The 23907-nt window shown below is 38.1% G+C and overlaps 1 protein-coding gene across 1 annotated transcript in view; it reads left to right on the plus strand.

Annotated features, from left to right (window-relative positions):
* The window catches only part of LOC124554821 (protein sickie), a 1236186-nt gene that overhangs the window by 1084575 nt on the left and 127704 nt on the right, over positions 1 to 23907 (plus strand). Inside the window, exons 15-19 of the mRNA XM_047128484.1 lie at positions 9012 to 9187; positions 9274 to 9422; positions 12745 to 13386; positions 16406 to 16559; positions 19043 to 19069. Of these exons, the coding sequence (XP_046984440.1) occupies positions 9012 to 9187; positions 9274 to 9422; positions 12745 to 13386; positions 16406 to 16559; positions 19043 to 19069 (1148 nt within the window). The remainder of the gene's footprint in view (positions 1 to 9011; positions 9188 to 9273; positions 9423 to 12744; positions 13387 to 16405; positions 16560 to 19042; positions 19070 to 23907) is intronic.

The following is a 23907-nucleotide window of genomic DNA, read 5'->3' on the forward strand; positions in this document are numbered from 1 at the left end:
CTGTGGTCTTCATTAACTGTGCCTGCATGCAAGTGATGACCATTTGCACGTACAACATAGACCTGGTGAGCACTGTCTTGTAGAGTGCATTCATCCAAGATGCACTGTCCACACGCCAGGTCTTACAGCGTGGGTTGCAGTACAAGGTGCGGCACTTAAATCTGGACAAATTAAACTTTTTTTTCTTAAAGCAAATTTATTAAAACAAAATACAAATGAAAAGCCTTTTACGTACAAGTAGTGGTATCTTTCAGGAGTAACATTACTTGATGTAACCCCTTCCTGCTGCAATGACTGCAAACACTCTTTAAAACAGCGCTGTCCATGTTCGCGAATACTGCTTTAATAGGGGTGCGTAGAGATGTGAGATTAGGGTGCCTCATCTTATTGGTAACTCTTTCGACTATGCTCCAAACACAGCAGTCAAGAACGTTCAAATCTGGGCAATTCGGGGCCAGAACTCCTTTGACCAGAATGTTTCGACGTTATCTGAGAGCCACTTTTGGACTAAATGGCTCATATGAGCACCAGTCCTGTTAAAAGACATATTGTCTCCCCGAGGCCACAGTTACCATCCACAGTTCCACACATTATTCATCAGACCTTGCAGATAAACTTCTTTTGTGACAGTTTCTCCCTTTTCAAAGAAACGTGGCGGCTTGATATCACCCCCACTGGACACAACACACAAGATATGAACCCCAGGCTTCACTGAAGTGTTATACTTCGCCACAATACCATAAACAGTTGATCTTGGGTACCTGAAGAATGGAATTATTCCAGTGGGTGAACGCCCAGTGCGAAGACTTTCAATAATCGTGGCTCTTCAGTTATACTCAGCACTTGTCTGTAACATCTTGGCCATTTTGAGGTTCTGATTGTTCAATAGATGCCTATGGCTTTCGAGAACACCAATCGTGACCTCTGGCGAAACTACAATGTTGCAGGAAATTCAAATTGAAATTTGTCCGGATTTAAGTGCCGCACCCTGTATGCGACAACTTCTGTTCACCTTTGGTGTTTGTGGATGGGATACTAACAGGGGCATGGTACATACAGGATGTGGTTGGACCTGTTCTTGCAACAGAAAGGTGATTCAGCAAGACCTTCAAACTTGTCTCCAATTGAGCACTTGTGGCATATGATGCTTCAACAAACAACTCTAACAGAACTGCAGCAACAGTGTGAGCAGGCATGGAATAACATATCCCAGGACAGTTTTCACCATCTGTACGAATGACTGGGTGCCAGAGTCTGTGCCTGCATTGTCACCCGTGCAGGCTACGCCACATACTAACATGGGTATTTCAGGGTGGGTCGATATGTGGTACCTCATAAACGCTTGTGCTATTAGTCTGTAAATGTCATCGTTTCAGGTACTCCATATGAACTGTTGCAACAATAAATCTTGAGTGAATTGGAAACCTACAAAAGTGTGTACCAAGTTTTTTCTGGCAGTGTATTTTAAATAGCTACAATCCGTTAATACTAAAAATTATGTAATAAGCTGATTAATAATCAGATACAAATTACACATTTCATTTTAAGATTTATCTTTGCTAGATTTATGAGAAGAATGAATTGATTCTTGCAGGTCCTTGTTAAAGAGAAGATAACCACAAAATTCCATGCAAGATAGATTGAAATAAGTTTTCACAATAACAACTGCTGTCATTTTGTCAAAACTAGCATGACCTTTTCCATCATGCCAGTACATGTTAAGCAAACTGAAAACCCTTTCGACTGCAGCATTTGACCCTGGGAGATATAATGCAAAATTAACAATTTTCTCTACATTTTCCACAGATACTTTACAAATTTCACATTTTTTAAATCTTGCATTCCATCTTTTTTCAAGAGGCACTTTCTTAGGGACCCAATCTTTTATATGCTGTTTCATTGTGTTCTTAACATGTTCAATTTCATAAAATAATGACTTCTCATTGAAAGCTGACAGAAGAATACCATAGTGAGACAAAAACCTAAGACAATCCTGAACATGAGTCGAGTGAAGTAGATTGTTGCAATGAATCCAAGATAGACAATGAATGTCTGAATACGGGCCCAAGGTCCACTTTGTGTAATTAACACAGTCATAAAAATCGAATGATTTGAAGAACCCTTTTTCTGTAATTATTCCTTCTCCCACAAGATTTTTCAACATTTCTTTGGAAGATTAAATTAGAAATATCAGTGAGTAGATATATTGTCTCTCAATTACTTCTAACTGATCTTCTAATAATTTCAACCATAATGTCGACAAGCTATTAGAGACGAAATTTTGCAAAATTTAAGGATGATTGTCAAGGGACAAAAATATCCAGGACCCTCTGCAAGGCAGGAAGAAAAAAGCAGCCACCTTTTTTTTGTGTTTGGTAAACTAACAGAATTCTTTTAAGGCATGGATTTTAACACTATATGTTTCAAAATATTTGCCAATTGATGTTGAGGTGATTGTTTTCAAAATTTACAGATCCTCTGCTGCTGATTGAACACTATTATGAAAAATGTGAGCACCAATTTGTTTAATTTTTCTTGAAGTTTCTGGTAAACATTCTACGTTCCATTACGGTTGGCTCGCCCAAAATTGGTGTTTGCGTTCTCTGCAGAAAATGCAATTACTACATCCATTAAACCATGTTTTGTCAAAATTTTCTCAATAAATTGAATTTATGTGTCAGCTGTTTCGTTTGGAACATTGCTAATATTCAAAATTTTTACTTTCATGCCAAAACCAGGAATGTATATTGAATCACGAATGGAATAGTTTTCTTTGCTTTTTGGTTTGATGGATCAGTCATTATAGAAATGTATTTTGTCCCCTTGTAATTCATTAGCTAGTGCTGTAATAACTTAGGACACAAACACATTAACAACAACTGCTTTACTTTTAGTTCTAGCACAACAATACATAGGCCTGCCGAAATGCTTAATGATGAAAGAAGTACAGTCAATTGATCAAACGCTATGATTGTGATAGATGGCATGATACGCAAATGTACCTTCTTCAGCAGCCAGTTTTAAATCCGGCACTTAGGGCATTTCTCTTAAAAAATGAAACAACTTTATCATTTATGTTACTTTCTTTAAGAAATGAACTCTTCTGTTTGGGCATTTTGACCGGATACCACACTTTCTTAGTTTAATATTCACTTTCACTATCTACTAACAGTAATAGGTACTAACTATGTCCGCACAGGTGATCATCTGTTGACTTTCATTTCTAAGTCAGAATTTTTGTCAGTTGTTCCAAAAACCAGTAGACTTGAAACTTTGACACTGAGTGAGTTAAATCTGCCAACAATGCACCGCCCTATCGTTTGACTCTTAGGGCAAGCATCTATACATGCCAAATAATATTCAATAAGCACTGCTAACACACGCTGCATTGCTCACATTCTTCACAAAATTAACTTCCATACGGCTGCAGTCCCATTATGAGAAGTAGTTTAAGTGATACTTTTTTATACCTTCTTTGGTTTTGTTTTTACATGTCTCAAGGACCATAAAGTGGAAGGTCGGCAAGTTAAGGATGGCTGTCAGGGCTAATTAATACTTGCTTTTCTTTTCAACACATCTCTTACTCTTCTGTTTGTCATAAGATAAGTTTAAAAAAATGTGGTATATATTGTGAAAATATATTTCTATTGTGTTGTACTTGTAGGAAGTTTGTTTTTCACAAATATTTTAATATGTGAAAACTATTAAGGCACACATTTTGTTTCTCGATTGAAAACCGGGACAGATGTGTGTCCCAAATGATTTTCTCGGGACGCAAGGACATTTATGTGAAAACTGTAACTGTCTCATCGAAACAAGGATGTCTGTTCAGGCTACTCAAACATAATGAGGTATATCGGACATAATGACCTCTTCCATGCCAATCAGTATGGATTTCAAAAATATCAGCTATGTAAAGCTGAACTCATGCTTTTCTCACATGACATCCTGAAAGTTTCGGATCAAGGCAGTCAGTTAGAAGCAGTATTTATTGATTTCTGAAAAACTTTTGACTGAGTACCACATCTGTGCGTATTATTGAAAGTATGATCATATTGAGTGTCAAGCAAAATTTGTGACTGGACTGAGGATTTTTTGGTAGGGAGGATGCAGCATGTTATCTCAGATGGAGTCATTGGCAGATGTAAAATAATTTTAGGTATGCCTCAGGGCAGTGTGTTGGGACATTTGCTATTCATGTTGCATGTTATTGACCTTGCAGACAATATTAATAGCAACCGTAGACTTTTTGCATATGATGGTGTTATCTATAACGAATTACTGTCAGAAAAAAGCTGCACAAATATTCAGTCATATACTGATAAGATTTCAAAATGGTGCAAAGATTGCCTATAAAACAAAAAAGTGTGGTATCCTATGACAGCAGTATCAATTAGTCACAGTCGGAATCAGTTAACTTATACAAATACATGGATGTAAAATTTTGTAGGGATATGAAATGGAACAATCTCGCAGGCTCTGTCATAGGTAAAGCAGATAACAAACTTCGGTTTCTTCATAAAATACTGGGGAAACACTATCAGTCTACAAAGGAAATTGCGTACAAATCACATGTGCAAACCATCCTAAAATATTGCTAAAGTGTGTGGTACCCATACCAATTATGAGTAACTGGGGATTTTGAATGTATACAGAGAAGGGGAGCACAAATGGTCACAGGTTTGTTTGACCCATGGGTATGTGTCACAGACATGCCGAAGAAACTGGACTGGCAGACACTTGAAGATAGATATAAACTATTTCAAGAAAGCCTGCTTACAAAATTTCAAGAACTAGCTTTCTTCTACATCTACATAGACATGGATACTCTTCGAGCCACCATATGGTGCATGGCAGAAGGTTCCCTGTACCACTACCTGTCATTTCCGTTTCTGTTCCATTTGCAAATAGAGCAAGGGAAAAACGACTGTCTGTATGCCTATGTATGAGTCCTAATTTCTTGTCTCTTATCTTCATGGTCCTTACGCACAATTTATGTTGGAGGAAGTAGAATCGTTTGGCAGTCAGCTTCAAATGCTGGTTCCCTAAATTTCTCAATAGTATTTCTCAGAAAAAGTGTTGCCTTCCCTTCAGGCATTCCCACTTGAGTCCCCAAAGCATCTCCGTAATAATTACACGTTGTTTGAGCCTATCGGTAACAAATCTAGCAGACCGCCTCTGAACTGCTTTGATGTCTTCCTTCAATCTGACCTGGTACAGATTCCAAAAACTCAATCAGTACTCAAGAATAGGTTGCACCAGTGTCCTATATGTGGTCTCCTTTACAGATGAACCACTCTTTCATAAAATTCTACCAATAAACCGAAGTTGACCATTCGCCTTTCCTCTCACAGTTCCCGCATGCTCATTCCACCTCGTATCGCTTTGCAATGTTATGCCCAGATATTTAAACAACTTGACTGTGACAAACAGGGCACTAGTAATACTGTATCTGAACATTAAATGTTTGATCTTCCTACTCATTCACATTAACTTACATTTTTCCGCATTTAGGGCTAGCTGTCATTCATCACACCAACTGGAAATTTTGTCTGAATCATCTTCTATTTTCCTGCAGTCACTCAACTTAGACACCGTACTGTACTCCACAGCATCATCAGCAAACAACTGCAGATTGCTGCCCACCCTGTCAGACAAATTATTTATGTATATAGAGAACAGCAGCAGTCCTATCACACTTCCCTCCTGCTGATACCCTTGTCTTTGATTAACTCTGGCCATTGAAGACGACATACTGGGTTCTATTATTGAAAAAGTCTTCAAGCCACTCACATATCTGTGAACGTATTCCATATGCTCTTACCTTTGTTACCAGCCAGCTGTGGGGCACCATGTCAAATGCTTTCTGGAAGTCTAGCAATATGGAATCTGCCTGGTGCCCTTCATCCACAATTCTCAGTATATCATGAGAGAAAAGGGCAAGCTGAATTTCGCGTTAGTGATGTTTTCTAGAACCATGCTGATTCATGGACTTAAGCTTCTCAGTCTAAAGAAAGTTTATTATATTCAAACTGAGAATATGTTCAAGTATTCTCCAGCAAAAATAAGTTGGGGATATTGGTCTGTAATTTTTCAGGTCCGCCCTTCTACCTTTCTTATGTATTGGAGTCACCTGTGCTTTTTTACAGACACTTGGGACTTTGTTCTGGGCGAGAGATTCATGATAAATGCAACCTAGGTAAGGGGCCAAAGCCATAGAGTACTCTTTGTAAAATTGAACTGGGGTTCCATCCAAACATGGTGATTTATTTGCTTTCAAAACTTTCAGTTGTTTCTCTACACCAGGTATGCTTATTACTGTGTGGTCCATACTGGAGTCTGTCTGATGGTCAAATGACAGTATGTTTGTATGATTCTCCTGTTTGAACTATTTTGTGAATGTGAAATTTAAAACTTCAGCTTTTGTTTTACTATCTTCAACTGTCACAGCAAAATGGTCAACAAGGGACTGAATGGAAGCCTTAGACCCGATTAGTGATTTTACATGTGACCAGAATTTTCTCAGGTTCTCAGCAGATCTTTTACTAAGGTGTGACTGAGGTAGTTGTTGTATGCTTCATGCATAGGTCTTTTCACAGATGCATGAATCTACTAACTGTTGCTTGTCATCATTTGCAAATTCCCTTTTGAACCAAGAGTGCAACAGCCACTGCTTCCTCAGCATCCGCCAAACTTTGTTATTAAACCATGGTGGGTCTTTTCCATCCTTTATCCACGTACTAGGCACATAACTCTCCAGACCGCTTTGGGTGCACTAGAAAGTGCCTCGGAAGCAGAACCCATGGGCAAAACAAGTAACATTTGAGTTGTCCCATGTGACACACCAGATTCTCCGCCACCACTACACGCTGAGGCAGCAGCCTGAAGGTGACTGATCATAGCTGAAAGCACATTCAGCTGTCTGCGAACTACAGCCAGCTCCTCCTGCATCTGCAAGCAGCAAGCACACATCCTAGCCTTCCTAGGAAGACTAACTGAAGAAGTTAACTATAAGAGCAGACAGTCCTAGATATGCAACTTGCTACCCTCCTGATGTCTCACCAATGGACGCTGATGCATTAATGAGCTAATTAGCTGGCTGCTGAGTGAGCAACTACTGCACTACAGACTAAATGAATTTACACTTACAGAAACATGTGAGTAAACCCCTTAAACAGAGAAACATGCATGAAATTTAGCGAATATACTACGAAAAAAATTACAGGAAAAGATAACCACTTAAAGCTCTGCAGATGTATATAAATGGTTCAAATGGCTCTGAGCACTATGGGACTTAACATCTGAGGTCATCAGTCCCCTAGAACTTAGAACTACTTAAACCTAACTAACCTAAGAACATCACACACATCCATGCCCTAGGCAGGATTCGATCCTGTGACCGTAGCAGTCGCGCGGTTCCAGACTGAAGCGCTTAGAACCGCTCGGCCACCGCGACTGGCACGCTACAACCCCTTGTGGATCACTCTCTAGGGATCATGAGGACAAACTTACTTACATTGCAGCTCCCATAGAGGCATTTAAACAGTCTTTCTTCCCACATCCATATGTGAGTGAAATAGGAAGAAGCCCCAATAGCAGGAATACTGCAAAGTACACTCTGCCATGCACTTCACAGTGGTTTGCAGAGTATGGATGAAGATGAAGGGTCAGTTATTTCTTTTATAGGCCTGACGTTTCTCTGGAACCCAAATTTATGTTCCGTAAGGTTGGCTTCTACCAGTCTTTCCAGTCTTCTTGAAATAATTCGCCTGTACATTGCAACCATGAATAATTAAATTGATGCTTCAGTAATATTATCACCTATCATCACCTGCCTTCTTTGGAAATGTAATTATTACATTCTCATTGAATTCTGGAGGTATTTTGACTGTCTCATGTATCTTGCACACCTGGAGCAGTAGTATTATGGCAGTATGTTCTACCCAATTCTGAGGGGATGCTGTCTACTCCATGTTCCTTGTGTCAATTTAGGCTTTTCAGTGCTCTGTTAAGTTCTTTTCTCAGTATCATCTTTCCCATCTTACCTTTGTCCACTTCCTCTTCTCTGTCGCTATTATTGTCTTCAAGTATGTTTCCTATGTATAGCTCTTATACATATTCCGCCAACCTTTCAATCTTCCCTTCTGTGCATTGTCTGACTTCCCACCTGAGCTATTGATATTAATTTTTTTCCAGTGGATTCTTGGTAGATTACTGTTACTAGTAAAGTCTGAGGAGTGGTCAAAGTAGTCTGTTAATGGCAAATAGTGTGTTAATGACATCCTAGAAATGAGTAAATATAATAATTTGCTGTATTGTGGACTTGTGGAATGGTAGATTGGAATACAGACAAGTACTGGAAGATGGTATTTCAGTTTTCAAGCTTGCATTCTTATCCAGAGCACAGAAGACGTACATGGACCCAGTATGGTGTCCCAACAGGGAAGTTGTTTATTCCTCTTTTAAATTTTTTGTGACCCAATCAGGTCTCAACATTCAACACTGGGAAAAATAAGTGTGTGTGTGTGTGTGTGTGTGTGTGTGTGTGTGAGAGAGAGAGAGAGAGAGAGACAGACAGACAGAGAGAGAGAGAGAGAGAGAGAGAGAGAGAGAAACTGAGGTACCATGTTCCAGTTCTTGTTTACATACCTACCTTCTGCTCAGTGTTCCCAGTGCGTGGGAGTGGGTTATCTTTACTGCCTATTCTGTATACAATCTACATACAATTTTTCAATATCTATTTGTTCTATCTTTTGGATGTTGTAGCTCTTCTTAATTCCTGTGTTTGCAAAGAAAAATTGGAGAGAAATTCTGCCTTATGCAAGACACTGTTTGTATATATTGTCTATTTGCATGATGTTAACATGTCCCACAAATAGGTGGTGCACACATTACTTTCTTTCCATTTGTGACAGGTTGTTGTAAAAGGAAGAGTGTTATTGTGTCATGACTTGAATTGTTGTTGTTTCTTTTATACATCGTCATATCACAAGATGAAATACAATTTTCAGCAGCAGCATCAGAAGACTGCGCAGAGTAGTAAGCTTGTTGGCTCCAACAACAAAAAAACAGTGTCTGCATCATTTAATCCTGGTGAGGTGCCTCAAGTAGTCTACAGGGTCGTTGGTACTCATTCTAATGCAAAAAAGTCTGACAGCAGTCAGCAAACTGATTATAGTGCCTTCAGGTAAGTCTTCAATTTCATTCATTTGTCCATTTTTTAAATTATCCATCCTGTCTGTGCTCTGTTTAAATTTCTTATTTGTATTGCAGACAAGTTTCCAACAACCAGTGGAAAAAGTATGTCGAGGGAGGATTACAGAGAGGAAAATCAGACTTGGAAGTGGTGAGGCCACGTTCATCTCCCAACAATGGGCAGACAGCACGTAGGCCAGAGAAGAATGAAAAATTGCGAAGGATGGGTAAGTAACATAAAAAATGTCATACTTGTTAGGTGAAAACAACCTCTTATCGCTGGGTCTACTATTTGAAACAATAAGGGAGGCTATTTTAATGAGTGACTTTCATTCACAGTCCATGAAGATTAATGAGAAGACCCTAAAGACCCCAAACCTAAGTTCATTAAGCTTTCAACATCTCTGTGTGTCTTTGAGGACTTGCAAATCCAATGAAACACAAATAGTACTATTTTGGATGTACACTGGCTTCAGAGCCTTCCTCAGAAATACATCACAACTTTGAGATATATGTGATGCCTTAATCCCATTTACAAATACCATGCATGAAAATTGCCTTTCCTCATGTTAAAAAGTTTCTCATGATACATGCTTGTAAAGGGTTCTGTATCTAGTCCATGCTTATCCACATGTTCCTGCCTTTAATAACCAAGTATGCTGCTATAACCAGTAAGTAGTCATGAAAATGAGAATTATTCCCTTCTGCCTTAACACTCCTTAATACTCCAATATGAGACATTCGTAAGTTTGTGAGACATTCAGTCAGTGCCTTAGAGCAATACCATTATCATCAATAATGTGAATTATTATTAGGTTATCCTTGTGTTCTGATACTTGCACTCAACATTTGTGCTTAATATCTGTACATACATGACGTTTCTTGCAACTCGCTGTTTAACCTTAAAGCCATTTATTGACAGTTTACATTAATTCATCCATCCTGCTCTAATTATATATGCCCACTGAACTTCCTCCTCCTTATTAATCTCCATTATCTACTACTACTGGTGCTAATAATTCTACTAAATAATAGTAATAATATGAATATAATTGCTCACCATCATCTCCCTTGCCCTTCCATCACCTTTTAGTCCACTTGGCAACCTTGTGTCTTAATAGCACTTTTGTTGTCTCCCCTTATTTCCTATACCGCCCACTCAACCTCTCTTTTACCGTCTTAATTAAAAACAATTAAATTTGTTTTGCTGTCTTGATACACATTTTCATTTGTTTTATCAATTGTGTATGTTGTTTTTCTCAGGCCTTCAGTAACACCTTACATACGTAGCCCATTTAATGGTACTTAGTTTCATTTAAGTGAGTGATATTTTATGTAACCTTAGTTGCAATTTCCTATAAGTTCTCTTGTGTCTGGAAAGTCTCTTCTGAACAGCCTCTGCCACAGCCACAGCCCCTCTTAATCCTGTCAGTTTATTTTGTCCCTCTGATTTGGATTACCATTTTGAAACTGAAACTTCAACTTTTTTATTTTTGAATGAGTATGTTGGCTGTGAGAATTTTCTCTCTGACCACAGATTTATGAATTTTTCGCCTTTCTGAATATTTTTATATTTGCTTTTCTTGTGTATACTAATTATTTCTAACTTCAGTTTTCTTCTCTTATCAGCTGTTATTGATCTTGTTTCATAATAAAACAAATTGCATGTTGCCCACATATTGGTTTGTGGTGCTTAAAGTCAAATGCAGATGCTTAGAGAGACTGGATGAGTGCATCTGTGTAAGTGTTCTGCATGTAAGTACAATGCATTCCTCCATGCCACCAAGATACTCTTGTTGACACATCAGTTATATTGAAGCCAAGTCATTTGTAGATGATTTTAGTAGTCCCAGTTACTGTGTTATTAGTTGGAGTAAAAAGTATTTCAAACATTACATTGCAGAATAATATACTGCATATATTCACACAGAATGCAGTGTGTTTAATATATTAATGCATGTTTTGCGGTGGTATAACTACTCAATCTTTTCAAGATACAGCCATACCCAAAAAGAGGGTGGTGACCTTGTCCGTTTAAAACCTAGTGGACATCTCAGTCATAATGTATACAGGAGAGTCACCAGAGGCATCACAACAAGTACACTGAGTATATAAGTATGAGGCCAATAAACACACAGCAGTCAGTTACCATTTGACAATGCCCGTGGGGCACTTGTTTGAAAGCTTGTGGATGTGTAATTATTGAGTGTGGCTGGAAGTTGGAGAAGATTTATTCTTATGAGATATTTATTTATGGTTAGACGAGGAAAATAGTTTAAAGAGGTACAGTGCTGCAGTGTGATACTTACAGAATAAATTATAGATTTGCTGCAGCTGGAAGGTTTAGGATAAAGTTTGTCCATGCAAAAATCATGTGTAGCTCTGAAAATGAGAAGCACTGTGTTGTGAGTAACTTCTATGTTAATTTTTAATTTTTTGGTTACACTCATTGTTAGTGGTGTATTTTCCTCAAACAGCAATATACACTTAGTTTCATTTAAGTTAGTGATATTTTATGTGATCTTAGTTGCAATTTCCTATAAGTTCTCTTGTGTCTGGAAAGTCTCTTCTAAACATGGGCCTTTACATATGTGTGCTTGTGTCTGTATATGTGCGGATGGATATGTGTGTGTGTGTGTGTGTGTGTGTGTGTGTGTGTGTGTGTGTGTGTGTACCTGTCCCTTTTTCCTCCTAAGGTAAGTCTTTCCGCTCCCGGGATTGGAATGACTCCTTACCCTCTCCCTTAAAACCCACATCCTTTCGTCTTTCTCTCTCCTTCGCTCTTTCCTGATGAAGCAACCGTGGGTTGTGAAAGCTTGAAATTTGTGTGTGTGTTTTTTTATTGTGTCTATCTATCAGCGCTTTCTCGTTTGGTAAGTCACAGCATCTTTGTTTTTTAATATATTTTTCCTATGTGGAATGTATATATAGGCACACACACTATCAGCATACTGTTACTTGGTATGAAAGTGAAATATTTGAACTATGCTTATTTATGATTTGGGTGATGGTGGTGGTAATAGTATTTTGTCACTGGATTTAACATTGTTAAATTTTATGTCGAAAATGAAGTTTGTGTATGCACTTTTAAATGCTGTCAGTCATCTGGAGGTAGACCAATACTTTGCATTCCATGCTGCAAGTGCCATAGTTACAAAAATTAGCAGATTGTTTACAAAGAACTTGGTGAAATAACAACATACTATACGTTCTGAGTGCAGTTGTGTTGGAAGAAGTTTTTCATTACATACGAGGCCTGTGCATCACATAAGCTTAAAGATATTGACAACTCATTTCCAATAACATACATTTATATTAAGATACTTGCTCTTGCTATTTCTGACAGCTGCAGAAGCTAGTTTTTTAATGTACATGAACATGTGTTTTATTAATTCCGTGTATGAACTGGTAATAAAACAATATCAAAATTGTAAAATACTGTGAATCAGGGAGTCTTCTGAATACTTTGTTCTAATTTTTGCTGCAGCGTCATATTTGAAATTCTCAGGCACATTTTGGGTTTTTGCTTACAAGGGAATCTTTTCACAGGTGTGAAGGATGAAGTACCACCTAAAGAGCGGGAGTATGGCAGTGGAGAGAAAATGGCAAGACCAGCAACATCCCTACGTTCGAATGGGGAGGGTAAGAGTAGTGGTGGCAGTGGGGGTAAAGTAAGAGGAGTACCTCAAAGTTTTGGTTATGTGAAGAGACCATCAAGTGGTGGGGGAAAGGGTGGAGGTGAAACTCGTACAGCACAAGTAGCTGCAGTGCCACGAACAAAGCTGAAAGTGTCTGGTGGGACACAGACATGTAGTGCAGACCTACAACAGCAACATCACCATCATCAACAACAACAACACCAACAGCAGCAGCCACAGCAACAGCACCACCACCACCACCATCACCAGCAGCAGCAGCAGCAGCAACAACAACAACAGCAGCAGCAGCAGCAGCAGCAACAACAACAACAACAGCAACAACAATATAAGCTGTCACAAAGTGTCCGTGAGCGACTTCTGTTGGGATCACAAAGTCTCCCTCCACGTTCATCTCCTCTCCGTTCAACTGATGGCTCTCTTTCAGACACAACTGCAACTCATTATGCCGAATTGCAGTCATATAGTCCATACAGTGCCTGGTTGCGACACAGCTCCACATACACAGCCTCACTGCCCGCTCGGACAACTGCAGGTATGTTGTTCATTAGGTGACCAAGACACATCAGTTTGTAAAATATGAAATTCGTAAATTCATAACTGTGTGCTTAAAATTTAAGGCTGCCAGCAATATGCAAGTTAGATATATTGCCAATATTTTCATAATTCAACAGTTCCCAGATACTTGAATTAACTTGGGTAATACTGTTTTGCCTTAGAACAACGTGTAAACCTCAGACATTATTTTATTAACTTACAAGTAACTTTCTTAATTTTTGTGTCCCTTAAATTTCAGCAACCTCCTGCAAACCATATGACTTATTATTGGTTACATGGAAGTCAATATCATGCAGGAAAGATAGGATTGGTGTTTGTAAAACTGTCTAACATTTTATATCTAAAAACAAAGATGATGAGGCTTATCAAACAAAAGCGCTGGCAGGTCGATAGACACGACCTGCCAGCGCTTTTGTTTGGTAAGTCTCATCATCTTTGTTTTTAGATATGTCTAACATTTTAAATGAACAAATCCTTAAACAAAAGAGAGAAATAAAAGGGTCCCATGATTTGCACAATACAGCCATTTATTTGTGTATAAGCTAGACAAATAATTTCTGAGTTACTCGGGTAATGTAAAATTGAGCAGTTTAAAGCTGTGTATGTATACACAGTGTGGCCAGGATATCTCCAGACACCTGTTGCTGTTAATTTCAAAGATGGTAACCATGTACATGTTAGTGTATAGCCGTCATTTTGCTACAATTGTAGTATTTAATCCTCAGGGAAAGATTTCCATGAAGATTTTTTACACAGGAAAAGTTTTTTGTTGTTGTTGTGAAGGGATGTCTAATGATGAGCTTTTGGGCAAGTGAAGTGGCACTGAACCAATGATTTAGTTCATCTCAGAGATGCTTATTGGATCAATGTTGTGGTTTACAGTGGACCATTACAACAAATCGACTGTAGTTTCTTTGAACCTCAATACAAAGGTCTTTGATTTGTAAACAATAGCTTAAGAGAAATTTGGTTGCTCAAATCACAAAGGTTTTTGAGGAAGAATTGTCACTGTTGTAAAATTTGAGGATATTGTTTATCATATGGGAGGAGATTCATCAATAACAACCCATCAACTAGCTTGTGAAATGCTCATGTCAAAGAACACAGTGTGGAGGGCACTGGTAGAGCACTTGTTAATACCACATCATAAATAATAGGTGCAAGCTATAGAGTCAGATGATTATGAGTTGATAGTTCAGTTTGTAATAGATTGTTAGCAACAATTGTTGTAACTGGAACTATATGCTAACATATAGCATATCAGAAAGGGCTTGGGAAAACAATTTCAGATGTGTGTACATACTCATGTTTAAGCGAATAGTTTTTGTGGGAACAAGTGAACAGTCAGAAGGCTTAATACAAAGACAGAGTTTGACATGAGTGCCCCACGTGGCAGTGTTTACACTGCAGTAGCAGAGTGCCCAAATCAACTTTCAATTTTAGCTCATTTATCTCAGATATTTTAACTAAATGTTTCAGCACCATTGTCAGTAACCATTAAAATATTGTATTTGTTTTTTTATGAGCTTTCAAATCCTGTTAAAAAGTATATTTTTCCATTTAAAAATACTTGTTTCGATATCTCAGTTGATACAAGATTCAAGAGAAATCAACATGCAGCAAAATTATGTGCCCATCTGTGTGTTGTCATATTCTGTAAACATAAGTTTCATACCTCAAATGATTCACAAAATAAAAGTGGTAAAACTTGTAGGTGATTCACCCTGTACACTGGCAAAGTTGCCGGAGAATTTACCTCTTGTTGTCTGAGAGAGGATACAGTTTCAATAGGATGGTTTACCATCCTACTTTGCACCTTTGGTGCACTTGTACACTACATTGGACAGCTGTTAATGGTCACTTCTTTGGCATTTTCAATCATTCATGAGGCTGCAAATGCAGGCAGTCTACTCGAGTGTGTATGGTGATGTGCCCTAAATGCATTTGCAACCTTAAAATTTGTTGAAAATGCCAGAGAATCGAACATTGATAGCTGGACACTGCAGTGAACATGTTCACCATAGAGTTAGTATTAATGTCCGTGAGTAATTGAACTACAGGCACCATCATCTTTGGATTACAATGGGAGATCCTGTCCCACGCCCAGCCTGATTGCCAGATTTAACACTTGTGGTCCCCCACCCCCCCACCCCCCCCCCCCCCCCCCACCCCATTAGTTTGCTATATACTACTGATTTATGAAACACAAATAAAAACTAAAGTGGGACTGCTTGGTAGAGTTCTAGCTGTGTGTCTTATTGTATAATATACAAAAGAGAGATTTCAGTTGGGCAAAATTTTATATGCCATTGTAATTCCTGTATTGAGACTGACAGTTGTCGCTTTGTAAGATGTAAGTTGTTGCTCTGTGGTGTATGCTGTTCCTGTTTATTTCAATAAAAAACCGAATATTCATTTTTTTACCATTTGTTTTTTATAATTAAGTTCCTGTTTAAGAGTCTCAATCCTCTTTATAATTTCAATACTTAAAGTTTGGGACACCCTGTATACCCCCTGTATTTGTAACGTGGTGACACGCTTAGCATGATTGTACAGTATCTGGAAGGATTTCAAAACGTAAATGGAATGAAAACTAATGGATCTTCTAGGAACACGAAATCAGTGAAAAGGTATATCTCTCAGAATCAATTGACCACAGTACATATTACAAATATTCAGTATTCATACCCCAGGAACTTGCTTCATTTGAAACAATAGAACATATCACCTCAGTCTTTTACTCAAAAAACAATGTCTCTGTATTTTTTTATATATATATATATATATATATATATATATATATATATATATATATATATATATATATATATATATATATATATATCCACTGTATCAAATGTGCAGTTGATTGCTTTGATATTGTGCGAAAAGACTGAAGAGTTTAAATGCCAATACTGTTTTCTACTTTTAAATTTTTTTTCTCAGTTTGTTTTCTGTGTGATGTGTTTAGCTGCTCATGCTTTCTTGTCTTTCAGTTGGGCTTGTGGAGGCCGACAGTGTTGAATCTCTGTGTTCACTGCCTGCACAGCTGCAACACCGAGCCAGCCTCACACACACACGTTTATTAATGCACCAGCGTGATGCTACAGCATCACCTGTGCCTCGCCTTAACCGCAGTAATAGTATTAGGTCAGTAATAACACAGTAAGGAAATACCTCATATTGTCTTCATACTTGTTGTTGCTGAGTGTCATAGCAAAATGTTACAGAAGTTATGGCAAAGTTTATGAATATAAAGTGTCTTCAAGACAGTGATAAAATATGAGAAGGGGAAAAGGTTCACAGTATTGTACATATTTGGGATCAATTTAACTGAGCGGGGTAACGCAGTGGTTAGCACACTCTACTTGCATTTGGGAGGATGATGCCTCAAACCTGCAGCTGGCCATCCCGATTTAGGTTTTCCATGATTCCCTAAATCACTTAAGACAAATGTCACGTAAGGTGAATGCCACCAAAAGGGTACGACTACTTTCCTTCTCCGTCCTTCCCTAATCCAAGCTCTTGCTCTGTTGTTGATAGAATGTTGAACACTAATATCACCCTCCTCCTGCTCCCCCTCTCCCTCCCCCTCACCCTCCTCCTCCTCCTCCAGATCAGTCTAAACAGAAAGCAGTTGTAAAAAGTGATTATATAGCAAAAATATAAAGGTAATTTTTTCTCAATACATTGAGGAAGTTCATATTTGTTTTTATCACAACTGTATTGTGATTTCTGTTTCACCTTCAATACTTCTTTGAATGGAATATCTTGGTGCTTTATGGCCTAACAGAAAAAAATCCATTTAGTGTTGTGTGAATCAAAGTAACATGGGTGTCCTTTTACAAACAATGAGAGTCCCACTTGGTGAATTTAAGTGGCAAGAAAAGACTTGAGATCCTCAGTGTCACTCAAATTGTAATGTGAAAGATGGAATAGCAGTAGTAGTAGTAGTAGTAGTAGTGTATATAACATATTAAAGACGAATATCGTACAGAACTGTGAAGAAATCGTGAAAATACAGCTGTGGCTGCACAGATCCTTAATGGCATTTGAAGTGTTGACCATCCTCCATGACAGATAAAATTTCCTGAAGCCTTGGGATATGAGAGTGTTGTGCAACATGACAGTCATAGCTTCATTTATTTCCATCAAATCTGGGTTTTGACTGGTCTTGTCCAACTTTATTTTCTCTAATTTGCCAACACTTCGTTTCTTGTCTGGGGCATAGAACTTTCAACACACTTCTAGGAAATAGTTGTAGTAGTTGTTTTGGTCTAAAGTCATTGGTGGTTTCAGTAGCTTAAATACTTCTTGGCATTCATGTCTTCTGTTAAATAGGTTTTGTGTCATCAGCTTGGAAATAACATTTCATTAGAGATATAAATGTAAAGCTATCATCAGTCTATAGGGTGGTTTTAATGCTGCGGTATGTTATAAAGAATTATCGTAATGGGCAGTTCATTCTTTCCATCCTGCAGCCTAGGGAAAACCTCTCCTAGACCTATCATTTAACAAGATATCGAACCACAACTGCTATGTCAACTAGCACATTTCACTCATGTTTGAAGGACATTGCTAGAGGTGATTATCATATTGAACAACAAAAGAAATTATAGCTCCAGAATCTTAAGTCCTATCCAGACACATGACCTACTGAGCCTTCAAGCCACCTCATCCACATAATAAACAAAATTACTATTATTTATTGTGCTCAAATTTGGGAGTGTATTGGCTGCTACCCATAGATCAATGTATACCAACACAGTTGTTCTTTGTCTTTTTTTATCTTTTGCATGTGTCTGTTAATTTTTCAGTTTGTAATTGCTGTGAAACATTAGTTGGGATGTGACCTTAATGTTAAAGTTTCTTCACTCACTACAAAAGCTGAAGAAGTGTTAAGTTAGTATTGAATTAAAGTTAATCAAATGTTATTAGATTTCAGAATCAGAATAGATGTTACAATAGCTGCCTAGAGTATTAATACTCGTTGCAGTTTCTGTAATGTGTATTTCATAAATGTTGTTGATAAAGAGCATTTTCACACTATTTATCAGTGAATTCTGAAATCTGAAAGCCATAACACTAAAATCCTTTTTTATAATTAACAGTTTTTATTTGTACTCCTTCAGCTTTGGTAATTTTTAATTGCAGTACATAAACTTCAGTTCCATACAAACTATGACCTGGCTGTCTGCATGAACAAAGTAACAGTTTGAATGAAAATGTGTGCTCTCATCATTGAATTGTAAATCTTACTGTTATGCATTTGGTTTCTCTTCTAATAAATAGTTGCTTGATGTCAGTTTATGTGGTTCTGGTAATAATATGTTTCACACTACATATCTTTAGATTAAGTTAAGCAACCATAGCTTATAACCTCAGTATATCAAATTCATTTCTCTTTTGTGCTAATTTAATTTAAAACTATTTACATTATTCTAATATTCCTTTGTTTTGCTGATGACTGAAGAGATTATTTTATCAACTGTATTGAGCAGCCAAACTGTTTCCATTTGCTATAGAAAGTAATTTATGAATTGAATCTATTTATATTTACAACGTTATCAAAGTTCATCCAGTAATATCGTTGCTGGGACATGATAAATATTCTTGTTTTGTGCTCTTGGCAGCCATCTCAGGGACCGGACATTTCCAAGGTACAGTATTCACACACATTAAAAAGGCCCTCTGCTTGATATTTCATTTGCAGTTTAGGCATAACTTCCTGGTACCAGATTGTCATTTGTAAGCTTTTTCTCAGCTGAATATTCCGCATCACAATTTCAGATTGTTATTTACACAGGCTCTTTGTAAGCTTTTCTCTTTCTATTATAATAGTTTCCATATTTTCCCATTTCTGTTTTTATTTTTGGATGGAATCTTTTTTTCAATTACTGTTTTCTTTTTTGTAATTTTGAATCAATCTTTATTGTTGCCCTATGGTTCTTGTGATACTCCTTCCCCCTCGGACTGCTTTTCATAAATCCTTTTCTTTTACAGGTTCCTTATTTTTGCTGCTATTATTATTATTATTATTATTATTATTATCAGCATCATTATTATCATCATTATAATCTTCCCTGTTTAGTGAACCGACGGTTATCAGTTTTTGCCCTCCCTTTACATTTAATGAAACAGATATTCAGTGTCTCATAATTTCAGAACTGCATTACTGATTTCTAAGCTCACCTATACCTGGGTCAGTTAGTCTGCTACCAGTATCACCAGCATTGGAATTACTTCATGTATGAATAAATCATATCCCACTGATATTCGGTAATGCTTAGCAGTATATTTTTTGATAATACTCATGTTTTTTTCCCTTCTGTTCTGATCTGTATTTCAGCATTATAACTGGGATGACGTACAAAGAATTATATGTCCTCTTTCAATAATTATTCTCATGGATTTCTTGAAAATAATGTTGAGACTTCACTGTCTTGAATTACTGACACAGAAAACTTATGCTAACCTTTCCTGGCCACTTTGCCCCCTGCCTCCTCCCCCAATCCCTCTTTCACCCTGATATTCTCAGTTTTGACATATATTCCTTTGATATTACTCACATATATTCATATGTCATATTCCCCCAAGCCTTTGTTGTCAGTCCTTCCACTCCTTTATTTCTTTATTAATTGTGTTCAATTTAAGTATTGCATTCTTCCTAATAACTGGAGTGCAAATTCTTTCTATGTTCCTAGTTGGGAATCGTAAGTCTTGAAAATGTGGATGCTTTTACAGCATTGTTCCTGCTGCTTCTCTGACCACAAGTCCTCCTTGAACTGCTAAACTCGAAGCATTTGGCAAATCACCTTCAGGTGTCCTCCCACTAAGTTTGCTTCTACCAGCAGGTTTTTATACCGGTTGTAATTTTCAAGGGTGTTCCAGCAGATGATGTCTTGGAAACTGCACAATATTTCAGTAAGGCAGCTGCTCTTCATCTTCAGGTCTGACTGGTGAGCCATAGTGGCTCGCCAGTTTATATATTGGTTCACTAGAGAAATGCAGGTGCCAGAAAACAAGGCTGTTAACATTATAGTGGGGGACGTTAACATTCAGAGCCCCCTGCTGGAGAAGTGACCCAAACCCCAACTTGTGCCTGTGCTGGCCTAGCTGTCCTGACTTCGAGCCCCCATCAGTATAATCCCATTGAATTCGTTTCTCTGCAGTCAGTGGCACTAAAGCTGATTCCCACACTTTGCTAATCTGGAATCTAGTGACTCTGTTGAATAAGTCCTTTTCTGTTTGTGTTTTGACTGCTTCTGTAATGAGTAAATCCCAGTAGGTGGAGGCGAATAAGGGAACTTTTGTTTTATGTGTAGTTGATGCCATCTTCTATATCCATAGACAGTGGTTACTAGCTGCAGGTTTTTGTGCCTGACCTACTTTGGTGTTCAGATCGTCTTGTATATTCCCTATTAGACTTAGGTTCTTTTATGGACCCATCAATGTTTGCTTATGGTCCTGGAAGAGTGAAGAGAACTTTTATTCAGTGGCTTGGGAACAGCCTGCCATCTTAAAGGACATGCTGCCAACAGAAGGCAGGAAAACCATGTACAGTAAAACCCAATTTTTATGTTCCCAAATTTTAAGTTTTCCCACTTTCTACATTCACTTTTGTTGGTACCAACAGAAGTCCATTGTCTCAATACAATGTTTTCTCATCATTAACAGTTCTGTGTTACCACTTTTCCTGCATTTGAGTTTCCTTTGACATTATGATATTTAACATTGATTTTCATACAGATATCTGAATAAAAAAAAAACCTATTTCTGCTCCAAATCAGCCTTGGAACAAAGCAGAAAATGCAGACTGTGCATTAAATTATTGATCATGTAATATAGCGTTAGCACGGTTAGCAAGATTTTCATTGTTGGCGTGTTGGGCCATGGCCACCTGTATTATATGTTCGCAACGTTTGATAGGATGGGAAAGTATGCTGAGCAGTGCCTTAATGATAATCACAACCTGATGATAGTAACTCTAGTAGCAACCTTCCTTCTGCTCATGGCATTGTATTACAACAGCTTTAATTTATTTCATAGTCATTTATACAAATAAATGCTGCTTTTGAAGACAACCATCTCTATAATGGGTTTCCACATATTATTACTTCTGTGTGAAATATGCTAATACGTACTAGGCGGACAGTTTTAGGTTGTTACAACCTCATGTCAGATGTAAACATTCCTCCGCAAGATGCTCTATAACATGATAATTTCCACCCTCCTTCTCACCCTGGATGTCGCTTAACTCAGTGACGTCCTTGTTGGCAAGTCAGCAACCAACTGTAGATTTCGTGCCTATTCTTCTGTGTTTATGAAGACTGCCAGCTTTAGTGTTTTAACCAATATTATGTTACAAGTTTTACTAACAATAATTTTGTAATGATTTTCAAAAATAAGTTTCACATTAGAATATGAATGTTTTTAATGTGGTTACATGAAATACTTTAGCTTTTGTGTTTTTACACCACTGGACATGACTGGAATGAACAGGACATCCACGCATGCATTTGTGTGTCAGGACTCAGCTTCCTGTTCACTTGAGTGCATTTGTTGGATATTTTCTACCCGCATGAGAATTACACACATGGCTCTCCCACCACCACGTGTTTGTATGTTTTGCTTATTGTACTTCTCTGCTCACACCTCAAATTCTGGCAGGGCCAGTAAACATAATCTTTCCTCCTCTAACAGTTCATTTTACTATCTCTGACAGAGCAAGATACTTTAAGTTTTGATAGAACACACTCATTGCATTATCACATTCCCAAAATTTTCAGTAATAATTCTTCCCAGGTAATTACCCTAAAATTGAAATCTAAATGACAGTTGCTTAAGCTACAAGTAACCCCCCCTTCCCCCTCCACCGTAGGATTTTGCCTTTTCCCATGCCGTGTGATAATGCCTTGCATTTGACTATAGATTGTAACCATATTCTGCTGACCAAGTGAAACTATTTGTGCAAGTGCACTTGAAAACCATGTTATCTGTTAATTGTTGCACAATGTCAATCTGGAATAAAGCCAAGCATTATGATCGAGCTTAACTAAATGTCCATCAGCGAAACTTGTTTCAGACTAACCTGTGGTGCAACCATTGCAGATTTAGCTTCCTCCTTCACTGATCATTTGCCCCTGAATCCCAGAGGCATCAATGAGTTTTGTTCACCTGTCACCCCTTAGCAGAGCAAACAGCTCAATGAAAAGTACTCATATTTTACAGTTTTATAAAATTGTATTGATGATGAGTGTAAATGTGGGCAGCAGGTTTGTGAAGCCCATGTAGGAGCATGGCAGCAGGAAACTTTCAGCTTCTGTTTTTCTTTTACCCCCCCCCCCCCCTCACCACACACACACACACACACACACACACACACACACACACACACACACACACACACACACACACACCAGTGACATCGGGTCACCTCTCGTAACTGTAAATCATTAATTTTTGTCTGTTTTGTGGTGTCACCGCCAGACACCACACTTGTTAGGTGGTAGCCTTTAAATCGGCCGCGGTCCGTAGTATACGTCGGACCCGCATGTTGCCACTATCAGTGATTGCAGACCGAGCGCCGCCACACGGCAGGTCTAGAGAGACTTCCTTGCACTCGCCCCAGTTGTACAGCCGACTTTGCTAGCGATGGTTCACTGACAAAATACGCTCTCATTTGCCGAGACGATAGTTAGCATACCCTTCAGCTACGTCATTTGCTACGACCTAGCAAGGCACCATTACCAGTTACTATTGTTGCTGTAAAACATGTACCGTCAAGAGCGATGTTTACCAATTATGGATTAAAGTTAAGTATTCCAGCAGCTATGTACGTTTTTTGTTAGTCTCATTTCCTTGACCTGTTCCAGACCTCACGCCAGCCTGCGCGAGCTAAAACGCGTGCCTTTCGGCTTCCTCTCATAGTGGGTTGGCTCTCTTGCCAATCCACAACATGTTTTATGTTTTCCATCAGATTTTTCATGCTTATAACGTCACTCTAACTTCCGAAGTACAGTTTTCTGTACATGTCAGAGCATTTTGATCAAAGAAATAATGATGAAATCCATGAATAGTTGCTGAGTCAGTAATATGTGACAGTTGAACTACAAAAGAAATACTCTCATCTTTGGAATGAAAGTTAGATATTGATTAGTTTTTGTTGTGGTCTGTTGTTATTTGTTTCAGCTATAATTTAAATGTATCATACTTAATTATTCGAGAAGTCAGAATTATAGATTCTTTGACTGATCCTACTCTCCCTCATCTAATAAACATCTCCCTCCCTCCCTCCCCCCCCCCCCCCCCCCACCCTCTCGTCTTTTTGTTGGTATCATTCCAGTTCATTACTTATACACAACATTCTTCCTTTTTTGTGTCAAGTACTTCTTGTTTCAGCTATGCTATGAGAATATTTACTCTGAAGCAGATTTGTTTCCTTCTTTCCTTCACTGACTGTCAGTGTATTATTATTTCTATAATTTATTTGCTTGTT

This window comes from Schistocerca americana, chromosome X (assembly GCF_021461395.2).
Source record: "Schistocerca americana isolate TAMUIC-IGC-003095 chromosome X, iqSchAmer2.1, whole genome shotgun sequence".
Taxonomy (NCBI): Eukaryota; Metazoa; Arthropoda; class Insecta; order Orthoptera; family Acrididae; genus Schistocerca; species Schistocerca americana.